Here is a 20,320-nt window from a genome sequence, read left to right on the forward strand (position 1 = left end):
AGCACCAGGTCAGGGGAGGCCACGCAGGCAGTGCCCCACGGTCTCCCCGGGGTGAAGGTACTCCAGCGTGGAGCACACAAGTCATGAAAGACAGCACGTCTCCTGGAGGTTGCTCCTAAGGGAGTAGCTTCATTGAAAGCCCCATCAAGCAATTCGTATTACTGCTTAGGATTCCTTCCTTAAAAGTCTACAATGCCTTGCATTTTATTTATTTCTTCAGCTTCCCTCCTAAAACCTGTTATCTCCATCTCCTTGGGAAAGAAAATGGAAGAAAGAAAATGTTTCTGAGTTTCTGAAACAAGGTCTGATTAAAATGCCCGGGCAAGTAGATGCCTGTGCGTTACTGCTGAGGTGGGACAGCCTACAGTCCAGGTCACCCAGCACCATCCATTACAAGATCCTGATTTCAGGAATTTGAAAGCTGTTAGACTAACTGGTCAGGATGAAAGTTTCCGTAATGGATGCCTATCTCAGGGTGATTTACAATTATAAAGGCAAAAACTGGGCAAAGGAAGAACTTACCGTCTCCTTGAGACAAGGAAAGTAATAGATTGTACCTTGGTTTGCCCGTCTTCTGAAATTCTTACACAGCTTCAGCATCTCGCACACAGCAGCGTGCAGAGATTATAAATTTGGAGAGCAAGAAGTAGGATCGCTGAATGGCAGGGATGTTTCTCTTCCAGTTCCTGTGTAAACCTACAAACATTTGGCCGAGCTATGTACCCTTAAAAAAAGCCTGTACGTGTTCAGCAGCAGAGACTTACACCCAAACGCCCCAAAGCTGCATCAGGAACAGGCAGGTTTCTCTCCTCTTTGCTTTCTACATGCCAGGAATTTCTCCACCAAGCAAGTGAGCATACTCAAGTTGTGATAGCTGGGCCTGGGCAGGAATTGTTCCCATTACCCAAACTACGAGCAAGAGGCTGTTTGTCCAATGCTCCAAAGTTTCTGCCATTTGTGCCCAGACATGAAAGCAAAAGTCAGATCCGAACAACGAGGGCTGAAGGCCAGCTGGGCAGATCAGCAAAAGACAATGTCAGAGGAGGAGAGGTTTGTGAAACTATATAAATAAATAGTAACAATGAAAAAAATAGCCTGTGCCAAGTGGCTAGAGACTCAGTATCTGTGACTAATTGGGTATTTGTTCAGCTATGGAACACCAATCTACAACCAAATCCTGCAACCCCATGGCAAAGCCAGGAAATTGCAAATCTTGTCTCATTTGCACATAGTACAAAGCTGGCAAATAATAACAGGAAGCATACTCTTCAAGGAGAAAAACTGAAACGTGTGTTGTTTTCTTTTCTTTTCCTTTCCCTGCTTGCCAGAGACAAATCTGAAAGCAGCACAGTTACTGAAATGACATTCACTGCAGTGGACTTACTGTTTGGGTTTGGAACTCCAGAAACAAGGTCCTTGCTGTCCGGAGCAAGGGCGCCATAATTTGCATGGTGGTGGTGATGACGGTGGTGGTGGTGGTGCCTTGCAGGCATTTTTGTGGTATATGGTGCTCCACCATTCTCCTCAATGTTGAACTGATGCAGATCACTGTTGTTCAAGGGATAGCTACAAAATAAATTTAGTTCAAATTAGAGTAGTAAGCAGTAGGACAAACTGTACTTTTGGAGAGACAAACTTTATTGGGGAAAAAATGCATAGCTTTTTTGTAAATAAAATTTTTAATGAGATATATCCCAAATCTTTACAGTTTTCTGTTAACAGAAGACTAATAAGGTGAGGAAAAAGGATGTCTCTACCTGTTTGGCATGACTTTAATACCAGAATTATTTTTGATTTTACACACTACACAATCTCTGCTAGACTCTTATGCCAAGTAAAATTCTGACTGACTTACGGAATACAATTCTCAAAAACATCAAAATTTGTCCTGCAGGAATTTGCAATTTCACCTGGGACAGCAAAGTGCTCAGGCAGCAAACAATAATTCCTTTAAAGTGAAATTATCAGAAGTGCAGGCCAAGGAACAGTCCCAGAATGACATTACATTCCTGAGAAAGTTTTAGCCTCCAAATTTATGGTGCAAAATAGCTGTATGAGAAATACATGACTTGGGAAAAAATAGAGAAAGAGCCCATTGGAAAGAAAAAGTTTTACAGGTAGCAACACACAAAACAGCACTTGGTCAAAAAGGAATCATACCTGTGCTGGTAAACTAACTGGGTTTGTTTTTTTTTCATATGTTTAGTTAGGAGAATAACTGTTGTCAGTCTACAATATATTGAGAAATGGAGACATTGAAATTTTAATTCATCATCTCTAACTCAGAGGTGTCAAATGACACCGTTGATTTTCATCAGTAGTTTTAAGTGATGATGTTTCAGTTTATTCTTTGAAATGATGATGAATTTCTAGAAATGATATTTTCTTTCCATGCCATCAACCAAAAAAGACTGAGATAACCCTACATACATACTGCAAATGACTTGAATGTGCTTTCCTCAGAGCAGGGCTAAAAATTTTTACAAGGTTTTATCATATTTTGTAGTATTGCATTAGACAGTAGTTGCAGTAAATCAATTCATTCCAAGAAAAGATGAATCCCCTGCCCATTTGAAAAACGCTAAAGAAATTATATCTTCAGCTGCCTGGGTTTTCAGTTTGCTTTTGTTACTAACAGCAGCTGAAAATCCGACAATATGGAATAAAGACAAACAGAATAATTAAAGGAACAATGAATAAATTATACCTAGCCACTTGCTACATATGTTCTCTGCAGATTACTTACTGATTCAAAGCAAAATTAACCAGTCATCTGCAAATAAACACATCTGTATCATTTCCAAAGATATGCTAAAGCATGCAATTTGGTGCATCATTAATAACCGCTGTCGGCTTAGTAACAAATTTTGACAACATGAAGTTTCTGACTAGGCAGTAATTGAATAACACTTTGATGCTGGTTGCTTTTTGAAAGCAGGAGGTGGGGAAGGGGATGTTGTGTATATTAATCTTGGCAGGTTCCCGGCATGTAGCACCGACTGCCAATAAAGTCATTTCTGATGCCTTACTTGCCTTAAGGAAACAATACAAACAGGGGTCTGATCCACAGGGGACAGCTTTGGTGAGCTCAGATAATCCAGGACTGGTCTGTCTTTTGAAACTGCACTGTATCTTCACTGTTATAATCAAATCAAGGAAGTGCCTACTGGGGGAAAAGGGTACAGGCTAATGAGATTGCACACTAATTGTAAGAGCTCTCCTGCACTCTCCCTCCAAGCTCCTTGGATTGAAGTGACATTTTTTGACTGAGAGGATAGCTGGTTTTGTTCACGCAGTTAAAACCCTTACTGGAAATAAGATCAGTTTTGGGCTGGAGCCTCAGCACATTCTTTTTTTTAGTCTATGATTCAATTTTTTTTCAAGACACAAAACCCCACATGCTTGGGAGTTGCTTTCATTTCACCTACTGGGAGGCTGGTTTAGCAGATTTCCGACTAGCCTTTTCAAAATGAATGAGATCACACCAAATCCTTACATTGACTCCTCATATCGCTGTGGGCCATGAGGTAGCTTCCATGCTAAAATAAGAATGACCCGAGCAACTGAATGAGCCAAAGCACCTCTGCCATGAGGTCAAAGATGCACCAAATTCTCTAGACATATTTCTTGACTGTCCAGAGAGGAATGCTTGTGCCATGCAAAATGCAGGGAGACTATTAATTCAAAGAAGTAAAGAGCTAGTCCAGCAAAGCTGATGTGCTGGTGTGCACTGAAATCCTTGAAGACAGTTAAGTGACACCGCTCCAGTCAGGTTGTCAATGCCAACGCAGTGCACTCTGATGTGAAATCCATATTGAAACTGCTGGTCCATTTAAAAGGACGCTGTCACCAGCACTCTTCCAGGGCTGACAGCATTGGATAGATATTGAGGCAAACTCATCTCAGTGGTCAGTCAGCTCTTCACTTCTGATGGATATGAGGTTGGAGTGAGGAGGACTTTCCTACCCATACCTTCCCTCCCTCCCTTCTTCCTAAGAGTTTTGCACTAATTCGCTACTGGACCAATGAGTTACTGAACAACCATAAACAACAGTGCTTGCAGCAGCCCCTGAGCCAATCTATTAGAAAAGCTGACAGTACCCAACTGAAAATATCATTAGTAGGCCAAATCCCTATCCTGTGTACTCTCTACTGTATAATTTAGGGGCACATTAGACATCTTAGTGCATTTTCTACAAGGTGGCATCATTATTTGGCAGTGATGTCACATCTGTTTTTCACTTATTTTTCTGTTCTTCCACTGTCTTAAATCTAGAGACTTGAGACTTTTCCCTTCAAGACGTCTTTTCTTTCTATTGCTTGTTTCTATCTGGCTTACCTGAATAGATAATGTGCTCATGCATCCTTCCCAATCCATTGATGCAAATAAATCGCTGCTTTCAATGAACCAACTTTCTGACCATATCCTAAGCCCTCCACATTTTCATACTTGCTCCCCAGACATCAAGTAGTGCTCTCAGACTATGTGCATACATGGACAGGTATCAGTTTTCATCCTTTCTCTTGTATTTGACTTTTGACCCTCCTAGTATGCCAACATTATACCTTTGTTTTACCTTTTAATAGTCAATTGGCTGCCCTGCAGATTACCTCTTTTTCCTCTGTTATTTACCTGTGTAGTTTTCTCAACAAGCTCCAGCTGCTTCCTATACAACCAACTCCTATCCTTCAAGCAAAATGATGCAGGGCCCTACAGGCTACTATGTAGAGGAAGAAAACATTTATTCCTTCTCTGTCCATCCCTCAGATAAAGCACTCCTGAGGATTCAGTTACCACATGCTGAACCTTCAAAAAAGCCACTCAAAGTTCACATGACACTTGGTATTTCTTTTTGTGTCAAACTCATATAATTACTTTCTTTGGACCAAACAGGCAGCATATTGAGGAACAGGGCGAACAACATGTATTTTCTGATTACTTTTTCCATTTTTTAAATTTTATTTATATTACTAGTCCTCTATCCCAATTTTATACTCTTCACCCTTTGCTTTAAAAGCTATTTTCAGTTGACATTCTTACAATTCACGTGCTCCAGCCACCTGCTGCCTTACCAAACCATGCCTCAGTGGACAACTCATACATACAACAGTGTTGGGAGATCGCAGAAAAACGGAGAACAGAAAGGTATTTGAAAGACTGAATTACCCACCTCCCCCCTCAAAACTGGCCTGTGTTACCCCAACTGCTTGGCTGAACTGAATCTTCAACACCTTCACTAGCGGAGACTCCACGAGCTCCCTGTGGGAGGCCAGTGGGGCAATAGCAGAAAGCAGGCTAAAACTATCGTGCCTATCGGATGAGTCTGCACGGATTTCAGACCCTCCCGGCTACAGATGAACAGTGGTTTAAAAAAATCCCAGGCTTCTATGTCTGGTTGTGATAAATAAACTTCAACAATTGCCACACCCACCTCTATGCTTTGAACACTGCTTCTGCACCAAACCACCGCAATATGCTAATATTTAAAAATCCTCAAACTTTACACAAACATCTCCACAAACCCCTCTCTAACCTCCCCTGTTGGCAGCTCAGAGCAAGTCTGATGGTGACTTGTGCAACTTTTGGCAGCTCCAATCCTCACCGCGGGCTTTGTGCTGAAAGTGTTGGGAGGCTCCCCCAACGACTTCACTCCCTAACAGGAGACGTTTCACCCATCACCATATCATCACAATACCTTCTCCAACATCAAAACAGGCTTTAGATGTGCTCCCAAATGTCACTCAGTAGAACTGTTGAAGTGTATGTTAACAGTGTATGTGTATTAATGTGGAGAGACTCTCAGAAGTCAAACTAAAGCAGCTATTATGCATGAAGCATCAGTGTGGCAGCGGGGCGGGGGGGATAAGACTTAACTGCTATGTTAAGCAAAGTGGTCATTTCTGGGGCTTAGTCTCTCCCTTTGGAAAAAAAAAAAAAAGAAAAGACTTTGTGTTTATTCCCTGCCCAAACCCAACTGAATTTTTAGCCAAACTGGCTTTAATTGCTTTTAGAATCTCACACACCCCTTGTATTGCTAGAGTATGCAAAGTGGCACAGAGGAAACAGAAAGGATAGGAAGAAAATTGCATTCTGCATGAGCACCAATTAACACCAGAACCACTGGATTGAAGCAAAATACTTTGAGAGGACCCAGCATTATACAAGAAAAGAACACAGAGCATGGCAGGAGGATTGTGCATAAAAGAAGGAGGATGAAGTTTCATTTTTACAGCCGAGAACTGGGACATATAGAAGTAATGAGTGTTCCTAAGTAAAGGACAATTTGTATCACTAAAACCAAACCTATGTTGGTTTTCTTTTTTTGCTGCATCCTGTAACCAAGACCTCCTTGCTGGCCAGAACTGGCTTCCTAAACTGTGAGAAGTATAACTAAAGCTGACACAGCCGTTACGCTTCCACGTTCTGCCCTGACACCACCAGATGAGCCGGTCCATTTGCACCCTTTAGGGAAAGCCTGGAGAGATGTGCTGCAGGTATCTCTCCCCTCTGCCAGGGATGATCAGCAGTCCCCATCCGTTCCTAGGGACATCTCCAAAAGCAGAGCAGGCAGCCAGCCACCTTCTCCCAGACAGAAAAACCAACCTTGGAAGGAAAGACAAAATGGTGAAGGGGAAGTGGGTGTTCAGAAATGGTGACAAGAGCGGGGAGAATTTCTCCTGTAGGAGATGAAAGTATGTGCAGCAGCTTCCTGCATTGCAAGATGCTGAACTAAGTTTTGAAGCAGGAGTGATTTGGAATTCTCCACAAGAAGAACAGAGCCTGTGGCAAAGCATGTTCTAATAAAATACCAAGAAACAAATCTCAACTCAACAAAGCCATTGTCCTCACAGATTTCAACTTATCTCCATAAAGATCATTAAAAAAAATACTGCCTTGCAAAACTGTCGTGCAAAATATGCCCACTGGGGAACTCAACTTGCTTTTCTTCATTCACAAATGGTTTTAATTAATGATAACGATAGCTAAAGATATTTAATCACCTGTCAAAAAAATTCATTGTCCCAGATGTCCTTGCAGATGAGAAAAACTCTGAAAAGCAGACACAAAATTTTCTAAGACAGATGAAATCCTCCCCCAGGTCAGTGCTGCCTTCCCCTTTCAGTCACAGGCAGCCAATGTATGCCTGGCCTTGGGAAATAAAACAACTAATCCAAGCAAGCCAAGTCAGGTTAAAATAGGAGCAAAACCAACAGAGGAGCTTAGGCCTCCAAGACAGCTTGCAGCTGATCTTGGGTTGCAGCCTTTTCCACCACTTAACCCATTAAATAACTCAGGTCCTCTGAGCTAAACACATCCCTGTCTCCCTCTCTCCCTTCCTCAGCATGACGTACCTGCCAGAGCATGCAGACAAGAGAAGCAGGCACAAGTCTGATGCTTAGCTAACAGAGAACACAAGAAACCACGGGATGTGACAGAAGAAATTGCTGGACATAACAGATGAAAGCGCAAGCAGCTAACAAATGTTACAGAGCGTGCCCTGAAGGATTGCCGGATTTCACAGGTGAAGGGAGAGCTACATGAGAAATGGCCGAACTTCACAGAGCACTGAAGAGGAGTCTCAGGGATTTTTTGGCGAAACAACCTTGCAAGGCCAGCACTGCCTAGGAAACCATATCAGTAATACACATAAGGTCCAAACTACCTAGGTAGCCGCAGGAAATTTGAGCACGGACTGGGAGCACTGCATGGAAAAAGCAGGGGTAACTGAGAGGAAACAAGAGAAGGGAACGGGAGAATCCGTGTGCATCAAGGAAGAACAAGCATGGGAAAATGGAGAGAAGGGGGAGGAAAGGGACCAGCCACATGTAAGCAAGCTGCTGGTCAGTATGCTTGGCTGGTTAAGCCTTAATCACTGCAGTCTAGGTCATCTTCTTAACTGTAGTCCTAGTTTCTGTGGGGGTCTATGCCTAAAGGATTGAGCTCTCTGTGCTGCCCCATGTTTGTGTGCTGCTGTTTGTGTCTGTGGGTGCTGGTAAAGGCACTGCTCTCCACCCCTTCTGCTCTGCATGGCTGGTTGAATGTGTGCTCTGTGTGTATTTACATCTCTGGAATACGTGCTCAGCATCTCTACAGGCTGGGCTCAGAAACCAGGAACTACAAACAGCAGCCTCACATCTAGCAGATTAGGAAGGTGAAATCGCTTTAGCCTTAAAGCCAATCCACTGGATTTGGCTTCCCTTAACAATATGATCCCATCTTACAAAATATTTCTGTCTCTGTCCCTACAGAGCTGAAAATCCTTGAAAAAAACCCATGTTTTTAAAGAAATTAATCACACTGTAGAAGTTCCATGCTTCTAAATTATTCAGATTCTGAATGCTGCTAATGGCCTACAAAGAAATATGCAATCTTCTGCATTTTCAGTAATTTGCCGTAACTTTAAAGTCCAGCGTAAACATACCTGACACTATTACCACACAAATGACTTCAGTTTAGATTACAGAATTTTGCCCTTTTAACACGTTACCAGTAAAGCCACTGAACAGGTACAGTGTGCAGCAAGTAAAAAACTCTTACCGACACAGGACAGAATTTTTTACTTAGTTGCTCAGAAGACAGTATTAACAGCTAAGAGTAACAAAAGCAATCGCTCAGCACAGCAAGGGCTTTCTTATTTACAAACTTGCAACCTGTCCTATCTCTGTTCTCGCTGCAACACTTGGGCAACTCATCTGAGTTACAGCAAGAAACTTAGTTTTATCTTAAAAGCAATTTTCAGACTTTTTTTTTTAAAGTCAGAAATTGCGAATGCGAGACACATTAAATACAACAAGAGAATCTGCAAATGAATGATAACAAACGGAGCCCTCCTGGACTCAAAATTTTGAGACAGAAGCAGCATCCAGTTTTACATTCAAGTTCCTTGAAGCCTTGCTTCAAATCAGCCTTGCTTCAAATCAGCCTTGCTTATTGATTCAGCGAGATCCAGGTGCTGAAGACATAGACAGTGAAGTCTCAAAGCTCCTTTGCCTTTTTCATTCCTCTTCTCCATTCCCAGAGTCTCCATCAGACTTCATTGCTTTTCCTTTTCCTCCCATTGCATGTTCCACTGTAAAACTCTGCTTCTCCTAAACCCTCTACTTGAGCTTTTTGTTTCCCTGGCCCTTTTTTTTTTTTTTCCTGAGCTCTTCCTTCTTTCCTGTCTGACTCCTACACTCCTACTGATGAGAAAGACTCGGCTCAGGGACACCAAGATGCTGGCCCTGCTGCCTGCCAACAAGGCCTCACAATTCAGGGCCTCAGCCCCTGGAGATGAGAAAGAACACAGCAACTTTGTCATCTGTTTAGCTACTGAGTTCATTGCTACATCACCACGCAATTTAAAGAGCACTGGAGATGTAGTGATGTTTTGTATTTCTACTTCTCTAAGGTTCTCAAAGTTGCAGAAATTGGTAATGGCAGGTAAACCACTGCAATTATAATTCCAGCACAGGTTGTTATGGGTTTAGTAGAGAAAAAATTTTTTATAAAGAATAGCTTCTAATCTGGAGTATTGTATTCGATCAGTACTTCCTACTACTAATTAGGTGTGGCTACTTCTTTCATTTTCTTCAGGATGCAAGAAGTAAAAGATGTTTTTCATTGCCTCATTTAAAAAAAAATATTGTTTTTTATAATCTTTCAACATATGAAATTGCTAAGCTATGAACTACAGGTTTTCCAAACCGTTCTTATTTCAAACATCTGTTCTTGCTTAATTCAATACATCTTCACCTTTGATATGATGAGCTACAGGTTTTGCTGTTTGATAGTTTAAAGCTGACGGTCACGCTACTGTAAGGAAAAGGAAGAGGAAAAACCAAGCACATTACAAAGACAGAAAGTACAAAAACCAATTAGAAGTGGAAACTAATTGTGGTGGCAATTTGAAAACAACCCTAGGGGCATTTCCACTGGTTCTCCAATAGCCTTAGCTCAACATTAACCCATTAATCTTATTTTTAAATTGGAAGATTCCTCAGTTCTCAGAAGGTATGACGGCTGAGGCAGTCATCATGAATGCTTTTTCTGCCAGAGAGAAAATGAACTGGATTTCTTCTGAAAAGACACGTGCAACACATGATGGAAGAAAAGACACCACCAGACCAAAAGGAGTAGTCCCACAGAGTCAAGAGAAAGCCATTATTCCAAAAACACAGAACAAATAAGTAACATTGGGTCTAAGATATCAGGCTAGTGGAACTTCCCGTCTCCACCAATCTTCCCTCTGTGCCAAGTCTGCCAAGACTCAATCTGGAAAAAAAAATCACCATCTTTAGGAAAGCTGGACGGGAGATACTGTATGTTTTTAAGCATGACTTTTTCCTCCGGTTCAAAATCAAACATTATTCCATGCTGAAATTAAAAGCAACATGCAAGTTATTACAGACGTGTTTGCATTTTCTGTAGCAGCCTATTAATATGTGCAATGGACGGTGCAGAGAGGCTTGATTTGTGAACTTTACAACTAAATTCAGATTACCACTTATGAAACCAACTATTTGAAAATAAGTTGTTTTGCTTTAAAGGATAGTCATGAAACAGTCATTAGTAAGTAGTTGAGAGCAGCATTTAGTCTGCTGAAGCTTTATTATTGGAAGTGACTCATATCAAGGGAGGAACTCCAGCCGAATCAAGTTTTTATCTGTTTGCTGTGACGCAGCGGCAACAAGAGCAATAGCACAGACTCAGAAAGGTAGCCTATTTGGCCAGTCACTTCAAGGTACAACAGTATGTGGAAAACAAGGGCAGCTGAACAAGGTCTTCCTCATTATCACACACTGCTTTGCAATGTGAGAGACAGAGAGAAAGGTGTGGTCTGTCCCTTCACATTATGTTTTTTCTTACCTATTTTGACAAGTGTTGTTTTTGTCCAAAAGCTGGGCCTTTCTATGTGTCTGCTGCCTGCTAAGAAAGGAAGACCGATTTTCCTGCAGGCTAATGCTAAAACTTGGGAGCATGCCTAACAGCACTGTTTTTCCAAGCACTTGCAGTTTGAACGTAAAGTAGGAAAAAGTATTTATTCTGAAACAGTTTGAAATCTCTGTCCTCACACTGTAGGACAAGTTTGGCCAGGGTGCAGAGGCTGGACCAGCAGAGTGCTAGTTCAAGATGGCCCTCAAAGGGATTCTTGGCTGGCATAGTCTTAACAAAAAAGCTAGGGTCCTGCTGGATCAGTCCCTTTTCAAAGCACAATATACGCAGCCTGAGATCAATTTGAAAAAAATACAGTTCCCATTTTATGTCCATTAATGCCAGCTGGTCTGTAGTAGCTCTGGCTCAAAGAGTCTCTTTGGCTACCATAAGCAATGCTGCAATGGCAGCTTTCCCCTGCAGGACTGCTTTCCTTAGTTCTCCTTTGTGAAGTAAGAGGAAAACCACTTATCATCAAGTCTTTCCAGAGATCTGGTCCGTCAGGTTAGATGAACGTCCATTGAAACTTCTCTCCTTCGAGCTAGGCAGTAGTAGCCTGCCTGCTTGATACACAAACTGGAATGACTGGTGGAAAACTTCCTCTGAAAACACGATTGCGGTGCTAAACTGTCTTCCTCCTCCCCCTCAGAGGGTTCTATCTAGCCAACTTTGATGCCTGAGAAGCAAGTAATATACTCAATTTCATTTTTTCCCTTAGACATTCCCCAGCTCATTTCTTGCCAGTAGCTGAAGTTCCATTTTCAAAATTACTTGCAAGTTCTAATACTCTTTCTCTTGCAGCCTGAAGAGACGTCTTCTGCAACACTCATCCAGAAGGAAGGAAAACTGACATTTGACATCACAAGGCTATAATATATGCTTTGTTCTAATCCACAATGTGAGAAAGCACCCTCCTTTTGGTCAACTTGCACATGGGTTCACTGACAAAAGGGTCTGGAAGGACTTGTTGATTCTTTTTAAGTGTGCAAACCCTCGGACTGCCAGCTTTGGAAATGCATTACAAAACCTGATCCCTTTGTTCATTTTGCCTGTGACTCACATCAGCTGGAGAAAAATAGCTGAAAATGGAAGTTTAAAGAAAAAGCCCACACTAAAACAATTTCCCAAAAGTGACAACGCTTTCAGTATTGTATTTCAGTATCATATTTCAGTATTCAATATTAGTCATTAGTTCACGTGCCAGGGCCTGGCTTGGGCTGAAGAGCAATGTATTTCAGCCCCAGTTACAGATGTGGTATTGCCAGCTTTTCGAATCCCTCACCAGTTCCTGGGGGAGAGGATGGATGCAGGATTGCAGAGTTATTACATGTCAAAAGCAACTCCCCTGCAAATCCGAATACGCAGAGTGGAGAGCCAGGCCTGAGCTCTGCTGGGGAAGAACTGGTTTCCAGCTTTATTAAAGGCAGGACTAAGGCATGCAGAGAGACGATCAGAAGATACTCTCAGCCAAGATGTGTCAAACAATTCTCCAGAATGTGGAAGAACGCGGCCGATTACACACAGAACTTCAGATCAGTGTAATTTCTCAGATGCCTAGTGCTGTATCTCACACACACCATCTCCCCCCAAGCCAGGTTGATGCGAGGATAGTGTTTATCACCTGCAATCAGATTACAGAAGAGTTTCTAGGTGTATGCTGGACTTGTAAAAAGAATATTTTCGACTTGCACAATGACTAGACTTTAGAACAGGGTGGAGAAAGTTGGCACGCACAGTTCAACAGGCACCCCTGAGAACCTGCTTCATCTGTACTCAGAAGGTGGTACCTCCTGCAGGGAATTTGCAAGGCTTTTTTTTTTTTTTTTAAATTTCCTGTATATTTAGAACACATTCAAAATGTGTTGATTTCTCTCTACCTAGAATGACTGAATAACATGCTCTTTAGTAAAAATTGGCGTGGCATCTCCTCCTGAGGAACTCCTAGTTAAAATAATTCAACACAATGTACAAACACTCACATACCAGGGCTATCAAGTCCCTGCACTGAGTTTGTGCGTCTATAAACTACCAGTGGCTTCCTGTAGCAGCTTGAATCTAGGATGTAGTACAGCTTTATATCGCCAGAGTTTTCCCAATATTTGTTTTTAAACGAAAGGTGCTACTACCTTTAACAGCTGAGTTAACCAAGCATTTCCCACCTTTTTCCTCTCTCCCCTCTCCCCACATAACTTGGTTTTCACCTGCAAAGTTTTGTGTTGCTTCAAACACCAAAATGTATTCCTAAAAAAGACCAAATTTTATTCCTAATGTCACAAGGCCCGTTATTAGTTGCTTGTTGAAAACAGTACTTCGTAAGTAATGAGTGTGCTAATTTTAGGAAAAAAAGCCCACCAAATATGCTTTTAAATTTAAAGCTTCTTAGTTGTACTACCAAGTTCAGTGTAGGGGTAACTGTATCTACCTTTGTTGAGGTGACAGAAGCCCAGGGGTCAGTCAGAGCAATGCTGGCGTCAGAGAGGAAACAGGTAGAAACGCTCCCTCTTCCCAACCGCATCCCAGCCCATTTGCTACAAGAAGCCAACTAAGACTAGAGCAAGGAAGGAGAGAGAAATGGATCTCTTCTTACCTATCTGATCGCTCGGTGACTTTGCTGGTACAGATTTCTGCAGACAGCAAGGAGGATGTGGGATGAGAAAGCAAAAGGGAAGCGCAGAGTGCATGAGCTGCTTCTCCAGAGCAGCGGAATGACAAGTGCTTCCCTTGGGGTGACACACACAAACTGCAGAACACACAAGACCCACAGGTTGTTCTTCACCCCTGAGCAGACCTCCGGCACGAGGCATTTTAACATTAAAGGACTGGTTTAGGCCTTGTGCTGTCTTTTCTTGAAATCTGCCAGGGAGATCCCTCATTCAGTGCAGCTTCAGCAATAAACCACAGATAACAACACGTGATGAAGAGGAACACTGACAATAAACCACACAGAATCCAATGAAGTTATATGACAAGAATGATACCGTATTATGAATGTAGGTGTGTGAATCATGAAGCAACAATGCTTCACTTTAACATGAGTATTCAAAAAAAACTCCAGAGGGCATTCAGAACAGCAACTAAACTAGGCTCTCGTCCCAATGACTCCAACAAAGTTTCTCTTTCTTCCTTTCCCAAATAAAATGCTGCTGAAACAGAGGAAGACTAGCCTGGGGAAACTGAAGTCAGCCTCTGTGATTACCCACCTTAGGCTTCCTCGGGCATTTCCACATCTCAGTGCACAATTGCTTTATTGTTTCCCCCTCCCTCTAGAGACTGCAGTGAAAATGTTGATCCAGCACAGCATTAGTGATTCCAGGGCAAAACAGGTACAAGTACAAGGTGTATCATATCTACCCACCCTCCCCCAAAATCTTTCAAAAATAAATAATGCATCATAACCAGAATAAGAAGATTGAAAATTTTTATTTGTACTTAGCACATACAGGAAAGATCAAAACAAATATTAAAAGATAGCATTTGTAAACAAATATATTTCACAAAAAGTTATACGCTATCAAATTTGCTCTGAAAAAATTCATGGTTATAGCTGTTTACGAAGGTATATTTATCAAAATCAAGTTAAAAACTACTTCATTTTTTAAAATATCCCTAATAAAGATTCATTCATTCCAACAACTTCTGAGAGACCACAGATGTATGGCCTAATTTAAAACAAATGCATGAATGAAGATGGCACTACGATTTCCAGTTTAAAAAAAAAAAAATAAAAAAAAAAATCAGCAAGTGATCAAAATGCCAGCCAAACCTATTTAAAGACCTAGGTTTGTAAAACATACATTCAACTTTGCGAATGTCTAACTTAAAAAAATAGAGCTATTTCACTGGGATCGTCCTCATCTTGTAGTGTACCGATCACGAGCTGTGCTTTTGAATCCGCTCAGAGGAAAGTTACCAGTAGGTAGTTTTATGCAATTGTGTAGTTCACTTCCATAATCACATTAAAAATAAGAAGACAGCAGCACCCTTTTAGCAAGGATTCATTTTTAACATTCTTGCTTTTATAGCAGCAGGTATGGTTTTGGGGGATGCTATCAATATAATCAGTAAGTCAAAAAAGGAATACACATACTCCGTGAAGCTTATTAGAGTGTTCTTTCCCTATACTTGTTTTCAAAGTTAGGCAAGCACCTCTATTTTTCTGCAGAACACAAAAATTAAAAACAAATGACACCCAAACCTATGACTAACTCAGTAGGCTCCCTTTGTTGGTGGTCCACAAGCCATTTTGATTGCCAGTGCGTATTCTGTTCCTTCCTCCCTCCAATCTCCTATTTGTCTGTCAACTAAAAAAGAAAGTTTCTCAAACTTCATCTATTAATTTGACTCAAAAGAAACAATAAAAATAACTGAGGCACAAATGGCTGATCTTCAACAGCAGGTAGAGGGTCACAGATTTGAAAGTACAGTAGAACGTACATCCCCAGAAATATTTCTGGTCTCGGTGCACTGAGAATTCTTACCGGCTTTCACAAAAGGTTTTTCAAGATTTTTACAAAGATACGGAAAATACTTTTCCCAAGAATGTCCATGAACACACTAAACAAGGATGGATGTACATACAAAGACACACACTTTATGCACAATACACTTTGAACATACTGCAGACAGACAAGGACCATGGAATGCAATGATCGTCTAAGATGGCAGGTGAAATGAAGGTGACTGTTTTTCAGAGAGTCGTCATGAGTTTATCTTGGTACACCATACTTTGGACTCCTCCTAAATTCTTCTGGTTCTGCTCCTGGATATACCGTAAATTGCTGTCCTCTCCACTTGTGGGGGGTTTCCAATATGGCCTGTCATCATGATAGGGTGGCCTGTACCATTTGCACAGTGATTGGTTAGTGAGAGATGGAAGTAAACTTATGAGCGCTACACAGTTAACATGAGTTCATCCAGCAAGTGCTAAGCATGCATACGGTGCGATGGGCAGCGACCAGTAAGGCAAGGGAACGGTGACAGACCTATAGGTCTGATGCAGAATCCACTGGGAATCTTTTAGCTGATTTCAAAAGGCTTGAAATCGGAGCTCAGTCATTAAAAACTCTCCCTGTCTTCAAGTGTTATAGGCAAGCGTCGTGCGTCACTGCCCCTGAATCCCAGAGGGATGGCGGGGAGGCAGGAGGAGGAAAACTACTATAATATAGGAAACGACACAGGAAAACTAAATGCGTACAACAAACAAGTAAAATAACCCATATATGCAAAAAGTTGAGATCATGAAAATATATCCCTAAGGCCTGAAAAATTAAGAAAGGCAATCCTATTCAGGATGAAATGTAAATATTGCTGTTTGTTCAGCACTGGTGCAGTTAATTACTCTGAAGCAGCCTACAAGTGACATAGCCACGTTTTGTTAAGACAAACACCTGGAGTCTATGGCTACTACAGGCATTTCTCTGTGCCTATGTAGTGAAACTTGCAAAAGTACTAAAAGGAAAAATATTTTTTCCTTATTTGTTCATTACTTATTGCTGCTTAGAGATATTAACCTCAACCACTTCTACAATGTCTCCTGAATCACTGCAGTGGGGAGTAAATAAATAAATAAAAATTTTCTGCAGTATGTAGGAAACAACAATATTTAAGATTCCCTTATTACCAAATTGAAGTTGCACTTTTTATTTGGGCTTTCTTTCTTTTTATTTTCTCAGAAGACTGAACATTAAGTTAACTGCAAACAAATAATTTCGCTGAAAGGATTTTACTAAGACGACCGAGACACGATTCCACATATTATATCACAAATTATTCAGAAAACCTCCATACATAACACGTATTGCACAGGTAGCTTCATTTCAGCCCTTGGCCCATTCTAGACTTGCAGGCCCAGCAGAAAGACCAGCAGAAAGAATTTCATGCATCTGTGGTCTGAGCTCAAGTTCATTGTCAGATGGATTAAACTTTCCCAAATCAAGCTATCCAAGATGTTAAACATCCAAATCATCCACTTTTACTCCAAGTTAGAATAACTTGAAGCTCCCACTTTAACCACACATTTAAACACTTCTACCTGACCGGGACAAAAATTCTGAGCACCTTTTCTACCGAGCTTGCACGACTGAGCTTTTAAGTCTGTTTTTGAGACTTACAAGCCTAGCTATAAAAAAAGCCATTGTTCATATTTCACTGACCTTAATCTTTGCCCAGGCAGCAGAGGGGCTGAAGGGGGAGGTTGTCTACACACATTACAATACGTTCTTGTGCTTATTTCAATATCACTCTGCTCCAGGGTGAACTATTTGGCTTTAAAATGTTACAGGCTAGCATCATAAGTGAAGAAATCTTTAGAAAAATTTCAGCAAAACCTCAAAAGATTTATAAAATTATTAACCTCTCTTGGAAATCACACTTTTGTAATGTGAAATTGTACATTTTAAATCACATACCAAAAAAAAAAAAAAGGACAAGTAAACCCTAAAACCAGGAAGAATCTTGAACATAAAGTACAGGGAAAGTTAATTACCTAATTTAAAGCCTTCTGTTTCTAGCATAAATTTAGTATGTCCTTTACTGCTGTATGCTAGGAATTTTGAGATGACAATGAGCATATCTGCTTCTCTGCCGAGTAAGTATTTCTAGTAACATATTTGCTTTTTTCCTGCGTTCTCAGACTCAAACTCAGACCAAATTGTCTTTTCATGCATTTTAAACTCAGCCTCATCTCCAGAGGCTGCCTACGCTAAGAATGCAGTCTACCCATTCTGATGTAAGAATATAAAGATAAAAATGTAAGATGAATAGGAAAGACGGCTAGGGTATTGGTATTTTTTCAGTCAAGATGGTAATTATTCATCTAAAAAACTGAGTAACCTAAAAAGGTTCTGGTTTATGAGGATAAAATAGCATCTGATTTTTTATCATGTGTACATGCACAGACATGTATCCACCTGCAGAAGTGTGCCTCCAGTGTGAGTTCCACCAAGCTGGTTCAAACTTGGACTGAGTTTCTTCCAAAATTTCTTTTCACTCAATTTCTCTCATTACTAGTTACAAAATAAAAATGTATGCAAGAGGATAGCACAATAGCACATAGAGGAATGCATTTCTGAAACAGTTCTCAAAACCTCAACGTTATGTTTTCACTAATTATCTGTAAAGGGTCTGATGCATTGTTCCATGTACATGTTATTTTTCCATATACATTTCTGCAAAAGACTAAAAAAGCGCTGCAATGCAAGGATCTGTTCACTCATAACTTAACTTTACCCTAAAATGAGTTTCTTCTTTGTCTTAGGAGATTAAACGCTGATCAAATTGCAATTAGTTTTATTAAAGCTACTGAGCACGTTCCCATCCGACATACTCCCTACAGAAATACACTGAAGTTGTATTTCAAATTCTGAATCAAAAATCAACCTGAAAAAGATTTTCATCAAGGAGATTAGGACATTGCAAAGCAATATCTAAACTGTTATTTAATACCGCCTCTACATCACATATTTCTGAATTCTGTTTGCTTTTCACGTGCAGAAAATTGCCCAGTATGTCCACCAAAGCTTCAAGCCAACAGATCAAGAAAGAAGTAGTCATCTTTTTCACAAAGTGAAGATTGCTTACCTTACATTCACAGGTGTATGTGGATGCCAGTGTGGCTGAGCAGGATGTATATTAGGATGATACTGTGGCTGCAAATGAAAAGATTGAACCCGGTTAATGAAATCATATAAAAACTCCCTTTTAACTCTAACTTTTTATTTTCCTGGGGCAATGGAACATGCTCCCTGTGAGCCCTAGAAACCCCACTGTTTCAGACCTCCTCCCATGCCATTTAGGATACACACAAGACCTCTTGGTGATGAGCTCGCTTATTAATACACGCTTATGGGAAAACGCACAGAAAATTGCTTTTCTGTTTGAGAGACAACCTGGCACATCCACTGCTCCTCATAAGAAAGCACATAAAAAGAATGTCAGCTTTAATCAAAGGTGGAGAGTGAGAAAGGTTACTATTACAATAGCAGTCAGTCTTCAGGAGGTCACCTATCTTTGGTGACCTACCTTTTGGCATTTGTCTCTCATATCCATAAGATCTTGAGGAGAAACAGCGAAAAAAAAATCACCGGTGAGGCTTTTAACAAAAACAAGCGTTCAGAATAAATTCTTATGCACACGCTCACTTTGGATGAAAGCACGGCTTGCTTTCCCAGTAGGGAAAACCGAGTAAAGTTTTTCCTTGCAATGTAAAAGGGAGCTTGTTTAAAAAAACCAAAACAAAACAACAAACAAACATTTGACCAGCAACGAACTCCTTAAGTGTTGTGATAGGGGAAGATAATTCCAACTTTCCAACTTTGAACTTGTTGACATGGATCACCCAATGTGAGAGGCTGCTCTAGACAAAAGCGTTGCTCACAGAGCAGTCTCCCGGGGCCCGTCATATTCACAAGTCCCAGAAGTTTTAACCTGTGATTTCACAGAAAGGGAAGGAAATAGGGTGGCAAATGGAGCATATTCAGCTTGTAGAGCATCCAAGAATAGGGGGGAAGAAAGAGAAAAGAGTCCTCCCCACCCCTCCGGTTTGCCCTTAACTCCCGGTGTGATGCTGTTTATTTCTGAACCACCTCAGAGAATCTCGCCCGAGTAAGGAAAGGGGAGCAGACCAGCTGTACTAATGAGAGACAGGAAAAATATTTACCATTAAATAAGAAAAATAACAATATTCTCCTCAACAATTGTTATGCTCTTACCTGGTAGTTATGGACTTCAGGAGTATTTTTAGCACTAAGGGAGAAAAAAAAAATTAGCTTTTATGTAATTAGAACATCTATGGCACAATTTCCTATAGTTCAGGGTTCTACTCTACAGGGAAGTATTAGAGTGAAGTAAAATTCATATTCTTAAGGACATCAATTTTTTATTCAAAATATACACCACAGCAATTAGGGTGCAAGAAAGAGGGGTGCAAAATTTTTTTCTTCATTTTACATTTACAGAACAGGAACAAAAAAATGCGAGATAAGTAAGCATAGCAGCAACAAGTAGAAAGGAAACACGATTTACTTTAGTCTGATCTCAAACACAAAAAGAAAAAAGATTGAAAAAATGGAGGCACTTCAAGTCTTATAGGCAGTCCCCAAGAAGAATCTGGTGCTGCATAATGAGATCCCAAAGCAATTCATCCCACACCAGAGAATTTGTTTTGACAAATTCTAATGCAGAAATGGTCTTCAGAATCCTATTTGCCTGACAACAGCAACTGAGAGGTAGAGAGAACTTGGGCTGTCACTTACCACAGTTGTGCTGCTTTCACAGGATTGTTTGCTTAAAAAGAAACAAACAAAAAACCTTAAGACAGCCGAAAAAAAAACTTAACACATGTGAAGCATCAGTCATTTTGCAGCTATTGGGATGTTACACTACAGCTTAAGCAAATCCTCATAGACG

The 20,320-nt window shown here is 40.7% G+C and overlaps 1 protein-coding gene across 4 annotated transcripts in view; it reads right to left on the reverse strand.

The window, feature by feature from the left end:
• Nucleotides 1-20,320, reverse strand: part of EPB41L4B (erythrocyte membrane protein band 4.1 like 4B) — a 180,832-nt gene that overhangs the window by 74,817 nt on the left and 85,695 nt on the right. For 3 of the 4 annotated variants that reach the window (XM_063326273.1, XM_063326272.1, XM_063326274.1), the window contains exons 13-16: nt 20,167-20,197; nt 19,624-19,657; nt 18,494-18,561; nt 1,385-1,566 (exon numbers count right to left, since the gene is read on the reverse strand). In XM_063326273.1, coding sequence (XP_063182343.1) covers nt 1,385-1,566; nt 18,494-18,561; nt 19,624-19,657; nt 20,167-20,197 — 315 coding nt within the window. Of the gene's footprint in view, nt 1-1,384; nt 1,567-14,351; nt 15,751-18,493; nt 18,562-19,623; nt 19,658-20,166; nt 20,198-20,320 lie in introns of those variants that run through there. The other variant, XM_063326275.1, reaches the window with a different exon arrangement.

This window comes from Chroicocephalus ridibundus, chromosome 2 (assembly GCF_963924245.1).
Source record: "Chroicocephalus ridibundus chromosome 2, bChrRid1.1, whole genome shotgun sequence".
Lineage (NCBI taxonomy): Eukaryota > Metazoa > Chordata > Aves > Charadriiformes > Laridae > Chroicocephalus > Chroicocephalus ridibundus.